Genomic DNA, 16,306 nt, shown 5'->3' on the forward strand with positions numbered 1-16,306 from the left:
GTTATTATTACTACTATTATTATTAATATTATTTATTATTATTATTTTATTATTATTATTATTATTAATATTATTATTATTGTTTTATTATTATTATTGTTATTATTATTATTATAATTATTATTTTTCTCATTATTATTATTATTATTATCATTATTATTATTATTATTATTCAGTTCCTCAATCGCAGTACCCAAAGATGGAGGTCTTAGGAGTGCAGCTAGTTTTAGCGAGTGCCTTGATGTGTCTAGCACATGGTTACATGGCATACAATGATGAAATTCCCCCGATTGAACGGCTAGCCATCAGGAGTTATATCCTCAGAAATCTATATGACACTACTGGAGTGGAAAATGAACCTGCTACAAGAAAGGATGAAGCTGCACCGGAGACTAAACCAGCAATTCCACCCAATACATTTGTCTCAGGTAAGATTATTGTTTTCAATATATGGATATAGAGTGTGACGTAAATATCTTGCGCTTATAAGCTCAGTCACGTGGTTTACCTGTTCGCCTCCCCCTCCTGCCTATCTAATTAATCGGCCTGCATTTGACAATACTCTGTTGTCCTTTTGTAACTGCTTGCTAGGTTAAAAACTTGAAATAAAGTAGTTATTCTGCAAGGTCTCTCCTCTCCCAACCGCCCCCCCAACCCCTCCTCCACACACACACCCGACAAACAGTAAAATGTTATGCGCTTGTAGGATCATATATGATACACATTATGGACCTTAGCGAGTTAATGATTTCATAGATCTTCGACTAATGTGCTTTTGTGCCATCTTCTTTTTTCTATTATTTGTTTTGCCTAAGGTACATTTAATTTTTCTGACTAAATGACTGTTGCATGTATCACTCTTTCCGTCCGTTTGTATTTTATATGCTTGTCGTTTGCTATTCAGTTTATACTCATTGTGTTCTTCTATCCCTTGAACATATAGGTGAATGACGAGAGCCAATGTTTGTAATATTTCGAAGCGCAATTTCTGTGTTCCTTTGCGAAACTAACTTTGATTCTCCATGGCGGAACGTCTCGTCAATCATAATATTAACGAATCGACTGAGCTAAACCTCGTCTATATTATTGTTTTTTGTTTAGGCGGTACTGGAGAGGGCAAACAACACTTGGGATCAGACGGTAAGATTCCGAACAAACAAGTGGCCATCCCAGAGATACAAAGCGGTTATGACACTCCACCCAATCCGTGCCCCGTCAACGCTAAAGTGAAAGGTGAGTATCTGAACTATGTTTACGAATGGACAGAATAAAGTTGTTAATGCAGCTATTTCTGAAATTATTTCTGATATGAAAAGTGAACAACGCATGAGTTGGGAACCGACTCTCATCCAGAGGGACATTTGAGCTACCAAGGAGGCATAATATGTCGCACACGATAACATTTTATTGAAGATTATATCATGATGTGAATTAACATGCAATATGCAATTTCTTTGTTGTTGCGGTTGTTGTTATTGTTATAGTTGTCGTCGCGACACAGTTTCCCAATCAATCTTCTTCGGCCTGGATGTAACTATACTATGCAAACAATGCAGGCTGTCCGGAGCCCACTTTTTCTCATGAATTGTTTATCTCAAAAGGAAAGCAATTATCGCAAAATATGGACATCTGTAGCCTTTTAATAACTTGGTTACGTGATTCACTTGACTTTATGGTGCTGTTAATTACAGAACCCGTCAAACTTGAAGATTGTAAACATGGCAAACGGATGTACCACAAAATGTTGGACAGCGGGCCCTCATTTTGTGGACAGAGAAACTGTAAAAAAAAAACATCTTGTCTAAGTCCCCACACACTATCACGTCCTCTCTCCGGAGATAGTTTTACACAGTAAGAGTATATCCCGGCCAAATAATCAACATTTAACAGTCTAGAAAAAACATTTTTCGTCGGTCTTTGTTTTCTCCCACCAACAACCCCCCCCCTCCCTTCCTCTTTCACCTCCCCATGGTTAGTCTAAAGAGTGCACCTTTAGATTATGAAGCTTAATGACGCTATAATCTAAAATGAAAGAAGGATTAAGAAGGTGGAACATACAAATCAACAGTTCACACTATACTGACCGAAGAAACTAATGCCGCAGAGAGAGAGAAGAAACTTCAGGCATAAGTCATCTGTCTCTTTCCTATACAAGAAAGATTATCCTTCCGAATTCATCCTCCCTTCGTTCCCCAACATCTACTATTCGTAATTTCAGGCCCTAATCATTATAGCAGTATCTGCAATCTAGGGAAATAAACTTCTTGTTGTTGGGGGTGGGGGGGGGGGGGCGCCTTTTTCTTTTACTTTCCATCTGAACACCTTTGACTCGAGAAACGACAGTCATTGCACATTCTATATTAAAGGAAAGGTGTGTGTCAGATATATAGATACGGTTTAGCTTTCCTAAGCCTGTTACTTTGTGAAGATAATCCTTCATTTACGCCGAGATGGCACAACTTTGTGCACCTGTAATGCACAATGTAATGACGCCTACAAAGGACATGACTGTCATTAGCATTTGTAGTGTTTACTGGTAGGCTTTGAACTGAATTATATGGTAATTTCTAGTGTGATACGAAGGCTTTTATTTTATTGTTAAATCATCTTCCTTCCTCTAATATACTGCCTGCAGCCTACATTAGCTTGTACTGAAAAGATTGACACAATAAAGAAAAAATATATTTTTCGTTCGTATATGTCATGCATTCAGCCAATTTGAAAATAAGTCTTAAGCCACATTTTAATCTGTTAAGGCAAAATGTAATTTTTCTCCAGTTTAATTTTAGTCTGCCAAAGAATCTTAGTTTTCTACGTTTCTGTATATATAGCAGTGGGAAGCGAAGTCAGTATGATTGATGTTGTTATGTTCAGCTCTTTGTCGTTGCTAAGGAAAAACGATTTCTAGTGTGACTTTATTCACATCATATATTTCGACAAAATAGATCTGCGGGCAACCCTCCCTCTTCCATCATCTCACCTCCCTTCCTTCACTCGTGCCAGTTCCGTCCCAACCCCGCCCAACTCAGCTCAGCCCAGCCCAACTTATTAACTATTTTAGCATTTGAAGTCATGGTCATGAAAAAAATACATCCGCCCTTGAAACGTGACGTCATATACTCATTTTCTAATGAACGCTGTACAATGCAATTCTGTGCATCCATTGAATAATGGGACTGGAATATTCTGTGCGTAAATTGAATGACGTCATAGACCTTTACAAGTATGTAAATCGCGGGTTTTTTGTGCAGATGGCCTATAACTGAACACGTAATCTAAGACAGATATTCCCACAAGTGTGCCATAAAATCGAACTCTCTCCGAATTTAGTACGTACCGGTATTTAGTTCTCCATAGACAGATTATGTTTAGAATTTAACATAAACGAGCCCGTTGCTTATTACCGGTGTTTTGTAAGCCTCCTTTTTTCAATATGATTATAAAAGTGTCAAAATTTAAATTCTGTAATGCAATGATTGTGAAAACCATTCTCATTTGTAGTTTTTGTCACACCCTTATGTAGATATGAATTAACATTCAAATATGTGTCTCTTATAACATCCGGCCAACGGATCTTATAAATTCATCAATTATGCAAAGACAACACCTTTCATTTTCCATATAGTGGGAAACTTAAGATATTTGCAATTAACTCCCCTTGGGGTATGCCCAGAGGTTCTCTGTAAGGTGTATCATATATTAACTTCGAAATACATTTTCAGTTGTGAAAGAGAGGTCAGGTTGGAAGTTGTGGTCTTAATTGCAAGCAGTATCAAATACAACTGTAAACTTGGAAGCAAAAAAAAGTCGACATAATTCGATGTTCTTTTTCAAGGTGCCGAAACAACTGAATTTGTGAAATTTGCTTGAAGAACACAGGAGGAAATGTCATTAGAACAAGGTCAAAACAATGTCGAAAAGTCGAAAATGTAATTCAAGATATGATAGTCCAACTTTAAATCAAACAGAATCAATAGAATATACATGGTTACTGAACCAATAAATTGAATACGAGGAAAAGTGATCAAATCCCCGACTCGTATCACGGAGTCCGAGTCGTATCACGGAGTCCGAGTCGTATCAAGGAGTCCCACGAATAAAGATACCATGATCAAAGCTATACTATCATTATTCTTTAGATTAGAGTAAATATTACCTCATCAAGGGACCAAAATAGTTTTGAGAGACTAAGGTAAGATATGAAGGGTCTTAGTTATTGACTTACTTTCATGTTAGAGTTCAAAACAATGACTTTCGCGTTAGACCTATATAAGTGTACAATAATGCTTAAAGGGTGTGAAGACTCGCGAACAAAGAAACGTCCACAATGCCAGTAATCTGACCTACTTTCGTATGAGGTGTAACAGAAGTGTTAGACACCACCATCGATCCCAGAAAATACACACACAGCATGCTACCGTCGATAATTAGTCACTAGTGTACAGTCAATACATACAGCTACGGTCAATACCCACAAAACAGTGTACATATCAGCATGGAGGTAGAAACAGCTTTTTACCTCCATGATATCAGCGATGGACATCTCAGGTCTAGATAAAAAATAACAAGGTATCACGTTTCATTACTGTCTGCATTTTGTAGCGACAAGAAGAAAACTTCACTTGCAAGCAACGGAAAGTTTACTCTTTCAGAGCGCGGCACGCGGTTGGGGCGAGTCTTCAATGCCTTTAATGCAGATCACTGACGTACCATTGGAACCTCTGGTCACTCCCGACCAGTGAAGCTTGTTTAGGGTTACCCATCAGATCATGACATCGAACCCTCAATTAGGCTCTCACTTGATGAATCTGTTTGTTTCGATTTATACAGACTTGGAACAAGTGGTATCTCAGAGACACCCTGATTCTAGATGTGCTTGCATCAATGGCTGGGACGAAGACAAAGAAGATTGTACAGAAGGTAAGCGAGAAGTCATCGTCGTCTCTAGATTTGAACAAAAACAATCAGTTTAATATATGCATATAATATTTTGGTCATATCCATGGATGTATGATTCGATTTATAAACTGCAGTGAAACGTTTTTCTCGGGTTGGTTTTGTTTCAAGAAATGTCTTTTGAAATAATCAATACAGCCTATCTATAACTAAATCAAAATAAAACAAAGACGTAACGTCAGGCTAAGTTACATTTACTCATTCTATAACTAAATCACGAAGAGTTCGATGTAGTTTTATAGTAAATATGACATCTTCTATAAAGAGGAAAGTTCGCAAGCAATTGATAATTATATGAAATTTAGTTTATGGGAGACAAAATGTTCCAGTTTAAGCTAATCGTTTCTTAACAAACTAGTACAATCGGTATACGAAGAATTAGTTTTATGTTTTGGGTAATGCCCATCATTTAGGGTTTGTTACAATTTCTGGTGACTGATGACCAAACGCTTTTGTTGACCAGCTAAGGGCTGGATAGTGAATATCACGTAGAAGTAGAACGATAGGACTTGTACTGCCCATGGTCAATCCATGCTTCACTATAGCCATTGGCATCCATATGTCGAGGGCGGGGTGGAGGGGGGGCACAAGCACACGTCGGTGTTTTCAATAACCGGTTAACCGTAACCAATGTGTTTGCATGACTTTAGAAATTAAGTTTCATATAGAAATTATACATAAATGTGTGCTTTTTCGATATTCCAGCCTCCAAGTGTTGTCTAATGAACATGCCAAACCTGGCTGAATTCGTGGCTAAATACCAAAACGAAGCACGAGTTGATGGATTTGCGGATCCTTTCGCAGTGAGTATATACCTATCGAACATACAGCCTACACGTACTGCTGAGTATCCTGGTATACTGTATGATAAAAGATGCATGTTATTCAAACATTGTACTACGTACAGAGATCCCATTATAATGTGTGGCTCAGTGCAGTCAATAGTAGATTTGTGTTAGCATCAACGGCTGGTATGACGTAAGTGTGGATATTTTGATTAATTAAGTTTTATTTGAACTCGTCTTTGAGAAGAAATGTACATCTGAAAGAGTTGCTATAGACTACTTCGTGCAAGAGTAGTGGCATGCGCAAGAATATGGAACGAGAGAGATTAGACCACTCCTCTGGGTACAGGACGCCGTCGGTCGCGGTTTCAAGGGGTGTAGGGTTGGGCACCTCCATTTTCAACCTTACACACACAAAAAAGGCATTTATTAGCATAACCTTGCTTTAAGAGCATATCACAGACTTAAATTATAGTCTAAATATGCCACAAAAAACACCACATGTAAACTTTTACTCTATTTCTAGGGGAGTGTCTCTAGACCCCCCTTCGAGGGAATCGACTCCGAATGAACTGCAGGGCTACACCCGTACACCGAGGCCCCTTTTGAAACAATAAAATCCCCTCTGGCACTGTTGTAAAGGTTCATGTGCGTACTAAGTCAGTCCGGAGAACTAAGAATTTGTCACCCTACCCTCCCCCCCCCCCCTCCACACACACAGCTTTGGAATCCTGTCACCAGTGAAAAGTCTTGTGTATTGTCATTTCTTCAATTTACCTGACAACATGCCAACAGTAAAGTATCCACAACAGTGGATATAGGAGGATCAAGTGCCCACCCCCCCCCCCCCCCCCGCACTGCTTTCCACCTGTACGAAGGTGTGAACAATTTAAAGCAACATTTTGCGTCCTTTTCTATGATATTTCTCAACCTCACTGACTCCACTATGCCATAACGACATACATAACTTGCTTATCTATTTAAATCTTACTTCAAATGGTGGCATAAAAGTCGAAAAATTTGCAACTTTCAACTTCGTTTTTATCCAAGATATTTTCCGTTGGGATCCCAATTAACCTCGCCCATAATATGAATATTTAAACACTACGAACGTCATTGACCAATAAGTAATCCAACACCAAGCTTGATTTGTGTACAGTCTATATGGCAGTTGTACCAGGGAGTTCCATAACAACTCACTGGTTGTGCCAACGCAAAGTCTTGAATCTATTTTTAGCAACGGCTCACAACTAAACCTGCATCTCTGATTGGTTGAATTCAAACTAGTGGGTTTGGGGTACTGTTTGCAATTAATTTTAAATGTGGAATTTTGTCGTGGATACTTTTCTCATTCTCTGCAAATATCCTTAATTACTCGCCAATTAACGATGTTGGCAGGGAAAAACTTGGCTGATATCTTAGTTTGCTGTTTTGTGATTGACATATGTAAAAAAACTCGATGGACATGTCAAAAAAATAGAAAACGGCTACCAAACGCAAAATGCTGCTTTAATTACACACTATATCTAAACAAGTTAACGTCTAGTGGGGTGGAGGGGGGTTACGTGACAAAAAAAGTTCGCCTAATTCAGAATTTTCGCTACTCGTGCCTTCCTCTTAGATTACAAGCAAGAGTTTACCGTTGTCAATAAAAAAAAAGGGCCAAATTATCATATGTTAACGGCCAACACAAAGAAAGTTTATGGTCCGTCATTTAGTAGTATTTCAGTCCGCTAATTCTTGTTCTTCTCCTTGGAGTGCCAGAAAACATTCCTCTAAGCACATATTGCTTAAATAATTTATTTGGGATGACAGGAGTTGTTGCTTAGCTCGTTCTGCATACTTTTTAAGGAAAGTCACCCAGGAAAGAACTTGGGCACGAAACTACCGAACGACTGATCCGCTCTCAACCTCAGTCCCCTTGCATCGAGACTGACTGTGACGTCATCATCGTCGATCATCGTTCTGCGTTGAACTCTAAGGAACCATTATAATATAATAAGCATGCCCATGCGCGTAGCCAATGGGGGGCGAAGGGGGCAGCCCCCCCCCCCCCTTGAGCATATTTAAAATATTTTTTTTTAATGTTTTTATTATATCGCTAGTATTTTCAAAAGAGAAAATGCTAAGATGCAACTAACAAGGCCTGGGAAGTGCCATTTCCAGCGATCTGGTAGGCATTTTCAGCCAAAATTTTCTTGTACGCCTCGCGCCAACCATAGTGGCGCTACGCTTAGAAAGTTTGCAATGCCGAATCTACAGTTTCGCCCCTCCCTTGGCAAATTCCTGGCTACGCGCCTGAGCATGCCTTTGTATATTGCGTAAACATCCGGGCCTTCTACTCTGTCTGATTCAACTTTCCTTCCGCCATATATAGTATAACCTCATAAAATAAAGTTTTCCTTTAACATACATTGTCACGTTATTAATTATATTTGTCCATAAACATTCGTTGTCCATGTATGCTAAACCAATTATAGTTCTCAAAAAGGAAAAGAAGGAACTTCTGCTTCAAAACAAAGGAATGTTCTTAGCAATCTGTGTTGCAGGTAGCAGATGCAAATCGTTCGTTAGAAAATTGGGAAAATATTTTTCTTAATATTGTTAATAAGCATGCTTCCCAAAAAGAAAAAAGGGTCAAAATAAAAAATCAGCCCAAGTGGTTCAATGCTAAAATAAGACATGCCATCAAAATGTGGAATTCGTCAAAATTAAAAGATCCAGAGACATATCGATTCTGGAGAAACACAGTTGTAAGTTTTATTCGATCGGCTAAACAAAGTTATCTCAGAGATTCCAAAGGCGATTCCAAAGCTTTTTGGCATATCCTTAGAAATGTTCAGTCCAATGATACTAATATGAAAAGTCAGCAGAAAATAAGCACGATAATCAACAATGGTAACCTAGAAACAGACCCAATCGATATCGCTAAGTCATTTAACGAATTCTTTACGTCTGTATCGTCTAAGTATCTTATTGATATTAACAACAATGTGGATAATGATTATTTAGCAAGTGTTAAAGAGTTTGTTTCTTCCAAATTACGCAATTGTGTTGCATTCCAAATTCCAGAGGTGACTGATGAATTTGTCTTCAAAGCGCTTATTTCAATGGATGCTACTAAAGCCACCGGTCTTGACGGGATTAGCTCCTATCTTCTAAAGTTATCTGCTAGTGAAATAACAAGCAGTATCACCCATGTACTGAATAGTAGCATCAGAAACTCCGTCTTTCCTACTAAGTGGAAGAAAGCCAAAGTTGTTCCCATTAACAAGAGTGATTCAAACCTAGAAGTATCCAATTATCGACCCATTTCAATCTTGCCTGTATTATCTAAGATCTGAGAAAAACACGTCCATGGTGCTTCATCCAAGTGCTTAAATGCATTTGGTCTAATACGATCGTCCCATTCAGGTTTTAGAAAAGGGCACCCTTGTAAAACTGCATAACTAAAGATAATCGACGACTGGAATAAATCTATTGATGGCGGATATCTTATAGGATCTGTATTTTTAGACATGGGAAAAGCATTTGACCTAGTAAACCATTCTATTCTAATAAATAAGTTATCTATATATGGTCTTTCCGAAAGCTCTGTTGCATGGTTTAAGTCGTATTTATATGTAATAGACATCAATCTACATGTGTAAATGGTGTATTTTCCCCCTTACTGCCAGTAACATGTAGGGTGCCACAGGGGTCAATTCTGGGCCCGTTGCTATGTTTTGTTTATTAATGACATGAGTCAAAGTATTAATTATTCCAATGCGGACATGTATATGCAGACGATACAACATTTCATATGAAGGGCAAGTCTATGGATGATTTAATACAAAACTTAATGAGGATATAGCTAATGTTTGCAAATGGTGCAAGAAAAATGAAACGGTTATAAATAGTAATAAAACTAAAAGCATGTTGATTGGTTCAAGACAAAGGTCAAAATAACAAATTAATTATTGCCGTCGAAGATTCTATAATTGAAAGTGTATGCTGTGAAAAGATTTTGGGCGTAAAAATCGACAATGTATTATCTTGGAATGAACAAGTCGATTCTGTTTGCAAGCTCGTTTACAGTATAGATTGGCTCTTCTTAGACGCATAAAACCAACATGGATACCAATACTTGTATTCTATTTTTTAATGGTTATACTTTACCGATGGTTGATTAAATGCAGTTTAGTATGGGGAAATAGTAATGCCAGAAATGTTCTCAGACTTAGTCGTTTACAGAAAGCTGCAGCAAGAATTATTCTCAATGCAACATTTGATGATAGATCTGAAGACCTTTTTAAAACTTTAAACTGGTCCTCACTCGAAAAACGTTTAAAATGTAAAAGATTGACAATGGTGTATAGGTCTTTAAATGGTCTGGCTCCACAGTATGTTGTGGAAATGTTCCGCCACACAAATAATATACATAACCACTCTCTAAGATCCACCGCACGAAATAATTTATTTTTAGAGGGTAGTAATACCCAGTATCACCAGAAAACATTTTCATATGTTGCTGCTAAGGAATGGAACGAATTATCAAAGGAGTGTAAGAATGCCAAGTCCTTAAATACTTTTAAACGTTTCATGCAGGACTTTAATTTATTATGCTCTTAATTTCTTTTCATTGATTGTTCCATGTTGTATTTTATGCCATAGTCAATTTTTATTTTCATTGTCGTCTTATTTTTTCTTTATTTTATTATTATTATTATTATTTTATATGATTATATTTTTTTTCATTTCACTATCAGTTATTCTATTTCAGTGCTTCGGGGGAGATTAGCTTTACGCTTCCGAGCATACCCTTTATTGTTAAATAAATAAATCAAAAATAGGAAAATTTGACTTTATTCAGTGTAACTTGAAAGTTTACACATGTGTGGTAAGGGTTGTTGCTAACATGATTCGCCATACAAACGGTATAGTCGTATACCATATCGTTAAAGCGTTTATATAAGGTGACGCACTTTTAGCTAACACTAAACAAACAGACAAAATGTTTTATATTTATTATTTTTATTTAGAGTAACCAGTACATCGGAGGTGGAAACAAACGAGCAGAACACGTTGCCAAGAAATCACCAATGCTCTCCAAGAGAGTAAGTATATGAATGCAAAATATCTGGTTGTATATTTAGTGAAGAATGTTTCAACCAAGTTGCGCAGAGTTTTTGTCGATATAAAGTAAACCATCTCCTGTGTAGACTATACCCTGCGCGTGTACACGTAGACGGTATATTGATCTTATTTCAGACACCTGTTTGTGCGTCCTCTGCAAGGAACAGACATTCGGATTACTTCTGGTTCACAGCACTCGTCGTATTCTACAAAACTATTTTTAACGAAAAATATCCAAACGAAAATTTAACCTATGGTCTGGAGAAAGTTGTTGCTTTTTATACATGTGACTCGAATTGCTTGAAGGCAAGGATAATGGAATTACAGAATTTACTAAAAATATCTCATTTAGTATTCTAGGAAGTTTACTGACGACAGCTTTTGTACGTAGCTTTTTCATTTTGTTATAGTCTATTCATCGCTTGGCAGGTCTTCATTAATTATATGTTGTGGTATCATCTTAATATGATATCCTGTAACATTTCAAAGCGGACACACCTTGAAAATCAAAATGACTATAAATACTGTATTGATAATATGGTCAATTTGTGTGAGCAGAAGAACCTCTTACTTAATCCAAAGAAATCTAAAGAAATAATTTTTGAAAACATTAACATTAAACATCAAGGTCTCATTCAGACCAGGGATCAGAAAACTTATGTTCAAGGCTCCATTGTTGAGCGGGTGTCTCATACTATGTACTTAGGAGTTGATATTGACGCCAAGTTAACCTTTACTAAACATATATCTAAATCGATGTCTAAGGTGTATTATATTGTATCAACGTTGGCATACATTACTCCTTATTTTCATTCTAATGTAAGAGATAAGGTTTTCAGCTCATCAATTCTGCCAGTGATTGTGTATGCAGTTCCTGTCTGGTATCACTTTCTACTTGAAAAGGACAAGAAAAGAATTAGAAGTTTCTTGAAATACTGCTCAAAAATATTTAATCTCGACTATGAAAGCCTTGTTGGTAAAGTAAACACTGCTGCTAAAAATGAATTCATAAGACTAGCTAAGAATATACATAGTTCTAAAGATCACCCACTTCACTCCGAGTTGATCTCTCTGTGCAATAGAACCAGCAAGTACAATCTACGTAATCCTACTATCTTGCCATCTTTTAGAATTATGCTTTTTAAGAACTCATTTATCTACAGAGCAGCCATTTATATTCAAAATGCGTTCTTAGAATCTCTGTTATAATCCTTTTAATCTTTAATCTTCAAAACTTCTAATCCTCTATCTTATTTCTTGTTTTTGTTTCATGCTTTCATTTTTGTACATGTTTACGTCTTTTATGTATCATCTTTTATGTGTCCTATTTATAAATGTTATCATTTATACTGGAATAAAGAAATTGAAAAAAAAAAATTGAAATATGATAAATACCATACAATATATGTCTCTCAGAAAGAAAAACAATTCGGAGCAGATGAACAAAATAATGTTTATATACGTCACAATGGGCTTTGCTTTTGAATATGTATGAATATATTTCTTTGTGCACTGTTGACTTACCTGAGAAACCTAGCTTATCACGAGGTTTCAAAAAGAAACCAATGTCGGTTGTGCCACGCACCCACACAATAACAGGGGTGATGACATCGCTTGTACAATGGCATATATCGCTGCGATGAACCAATATTTTTAAAACGCTCTCTTTTACTGAACCGATTCAACATATTCAATAGAATGGGATTTCCATTCTGGATTAAAATTATTATGAAATGTTGATGACTTAAAATGTGGAAAAGTATTTCCGTTGTGATATTTTTTGTCTTCCAGATATTTCGTCACTATATATATTCCTCTCAGTCCTGACACAGTAGGCCTATATGTTCATGGTAACGTGTTTTAAAGTGAATTACGGGAGCAGCATTTCACCAATTAAAATCAACGTTTGCCTAAAGTTTACTCTCGCATACGGGTACAGACTATATCGAATCTATTTTGCGATTCACATTTGTTATGTTCCTAGACGACGAGCTCTGGCCGCTTATATAGAGAACATTTGCTTTACTTTAGGGTAGTGCGCCATCATTCTGTAAATATCCGGAGAGGCGGACGTTATAAAATAATAACTGATCACAGCCCTGATTTTTACGCGGGTGTGATGCTGTGACTCCAGCCCTGTCCTCCATGCACCCCCCGCCCCCTCACCCGCTAAATCTAAAGTGGGTGTCGGGGTCTCTGAACAATCAGTGATAGGATTGTCTGCATAGTACTGTTGTACGCTAAGTACAGTTTATCATAATGCAAAATATATAGGACAAGACCAACTTTAAATGTTCCAGTTGTTTTATGCAAGAGTTTCTTGCCAAAAGTGGAACATTATGTTACGGGGTGTTTTAGGATGTGATCAACGTTTTGTGATCAACGTTTCTTTTTATTAATTTAAGCCTTTTTTTGTGTGTATTTCACAGAGCATCCGACTTCACTCAGATCGAATCGACAGGGTAAGTTCTTTTGTTTTAAGTTGCATCCCTAACTTTTCTTTTAGCGCTTTATGTTCTTGCTTTTTATTGAGCAAAGGCGGAACCTGTGGTTGTCAAAAAAATTATATCATACCAATATTTTAATATTGCATTGGTTCTATTTGTATCATTAAAGAAATGTAATATTTTATAAAAAAAATTAAAAAACCTTCAAATTTTCTTCTCGTAACCCTTCATCACGTGCAAATTTACCATGCTATATACGTGACATCCTGTATATAGATATACTTTACACAGTGGTTGCCAATGGAAATTTTTGTTTTCAAGTTTGCTTGATGGAAAAATAATTGCGCAACAAATAAATATGCAACATCTTTAATTGAGAAACGTTATTAGACGTGTCAGTAAACGTCGATGTTCCGTTATTCGATGAAAAGAAATGCTTTTCACCGATAACTCATTATTAGATAGAAACCTTTGTCATCGAACGATATTTAAATAAACGGTATATCGAAATATCATTAATGAATATGCCATTACAATATATGAGTATATGCTATATTTATTCGATACGTCATTAGCTGTTACTCGATATGTCGTATAGTTCTATATGTACTTAAGAAATGCTATAAATAAATGTACTATTAATCGATATGTGATGATCGATCGATAGGTCAAATAATATATTTTTCAGACGATTTTAAAGACTATACCGTTCTTTATCAACAGCATTTTAATCCTTATCTGGCTGGTCAACGTCTTTCCTCCAACGTTGCCAAGAAAGCACCAGCTTACGCCAACCGTTTGCCTGTCATGTAAACTTAAAATTACACCGTATACTGGAACAACCGTATATACCATCACACATGTACATCAAATTTGTTAATAACTTATTAGCAAGTAATAACGTAATTAATACATATTCTATGAAAAACACTCGAGCATTTTCGATTATTAATAATAAAAAAATAAAAAATATGAAATAACGTCCTGCGAAACTGAACTATGTATTGAAATTAAGCAATGGCTGTACTGAATTTAACCGATATAGATTAACATCATTAATTAGTTAATATGTAAATTTAATTGACTGAATTATGCATTAAGGATATAAATTGTAGAAATAAAACAGTCATTATAGCATTATGCATGTTGCATAGTTACATTCTGTGTCTAAAAAAAAAGTTGTTCGTTGAACTTTGATCATTGTAATGAATGCACAATATTTTTGTGATTATTTTTCATGTAGTTTATTTCGTTCACATAACTATACATAGAAGCCATGCTAGTTTATTTAGCTCTATAGTAGGTCACAATATACAATAGTCTATGTTATGAATAAATCATTTGCATATTTTGGGGTTTCTCGTTTAGTCAGTTACATGGAATTTATAAATTTGTCAGCATTATATATTGTTATAATATTAAGTGCATATGCCATGATAGATATATCTATACAGAAGATTACTCATAATTACTACTAGAAATGTTTGAACGATGGTTATTTAACGTACAAAACAAAGCAATTTATTACGAAGTTTGCTGTCTTGACAAACAGTCGCATATAAACCTCCGCTTCGGCCAAAAGTTTACATCTTACCTATAAATAAAAGATCTGCAAGAAGTTTCTTCACACCAATGTATATACGATGACGTTGGTATTTAGACTTGTTTTACAATACCTAGTTTTCTGCACATAAAGTCATAAATAATGCCGTGCAGATTAATATCCTCTTGGGTCTTAAGGCACCATAGTTTTGCTAGCCTCCCCCCCCCCCCATCCCGAACCTCTTTGCAGGCGCACTGACCCGAAAATATGAAACTGATGGTACGTCTTGCCTAGATAAAGTCCCTTTAATCTTGAGGGCCCCTGGATCTTGTGGCCCTTGGCGGTTGCCCCATCTGCCAATTGGATAATCTAGCACTAGACGTGTCAGTGCGATAATTAAATTTGTTCGCTGTGGTTAGAAAAAGAGGTCGTGCGTGTTTCACCTGTGGTATAATAAGTAGTCAGTTGTTCTCGCAAATTAATGTTTGTCCATTTTTAGCTCAACTGCATGCAAACTTCAAGCGAACGGTATTTGATCCAAGTTTGTGTAACAATAGTTGGATATAGGGGATGGTTAAAGGTATACTGAATCGAGACACATTTTGAAGAAAGAATACCTTTTAGATCTTTTGCAGACAGAAAACCTCAGAAACGCTATGCATGGGGCCTTGCCTCCGCATTTGTGCACACCGTTACATGCACTGTACTTAAAGATAACCGCCAATGTAAAAGAATGGTTTAATGGAGCTAGATGAAATTGTCGTAAGAAAAGAAAAATCGGTCGTTCGTGAGTAACGTTCAGTAACTTAAATACGTATCTCTCCTTTCCTCGACACCGGCACCCATCCAGAGTTTCTCTCCCCATATCTCTAATTTTGAGGATGAGTTTTAAGCTAAATTGATTGCCAAACGCTACATTAAGAAGCTTTGTAGGATATTTGTGTTTCAGTTGCAAATAGAAGCATTTACAATTAAATCATACCCTGTTTGTATTATTTTATTATCAAGCATTTTCCATTGAATTTGTATTCAGACTTTAAAGTTCGTTTAATTTGCTTGCTTATAGGTCATGTAGTTTTTTATAACAAACGATAAAATTGACGCTCTGAGAGGGCGGCAAACAGGAAACAAACATCTAGAAATTAAAACTACCTTCCCTCTTCTCCGGGGCTCTCCTATTGATGCTCCTGCACCCATCCAATAAAACCGATATAAATCGTAAAATCTTTAACTCGATTTTGCGACATTTTCACCAGAATTGATAGATTTCTTGACAAGAATACAGAGTCCTTTTTTTTAGATATTTTTCATTCCTATTCCAGATGCCTTTAATTTCCATATAGGCCTACAGCTGCAAGGTATTTTTATTTTGATTAAAAATATCCTTAATTCAAATTTAGAAATATTTTTGAATACCAAATTATATGATATATTCCTATAAGAGACTCCTTAACTCGAAT

General features: G+C 36.4%; 1 protein-coding gene across 1 annotated transcript; it reads left to right on the forward strand.

Annotated features, from left to right (window-relative positions):
• Nucleotides 1–153: 153 nt before the first annotated feature.
• LOC139971305 (neuroendocrine protein 7B2-like) lies at nt 154–15,822 on the forward strand. The gene is made up of 7 exons (XM_071977645.1): nt 154–428; nt 1,102–1,233; nt 4,831–4,920; nt 5,662–5,759; nt 10,763–10,837; nt 13,286–13,318; nt 14,027–15,822. The coding sequence occupies exons 1-7, from the start codon at nt 200–202 to the stop codon at nt 14,114–14,116; spliced, it is 747 nt and encodes a 248-aa protein (XP_071833746.1). The 5' UTR covers nt 154–199; the 3' UTR covers nt 14,117–15,822.
• The last annotated feature ends 484 nt before the right edge of the window (nt 15,823–16,306 follow it).

Source organism: Apostichopus japonicus, chromosome 8, assembly GCF_037975245.1.
Source record: "Apostichopus japonicus isolate 1M-3 chromosome 8, ASM3797524v1, whole genome shotgun sequence".
Taxonomy (NCBI): Eukaryota; Metazoa; Echinodermata; class Holothuroidea; order Aspidochirotida; family Stichopodidae; genus Apostichopus; species Apostichopus japonicus.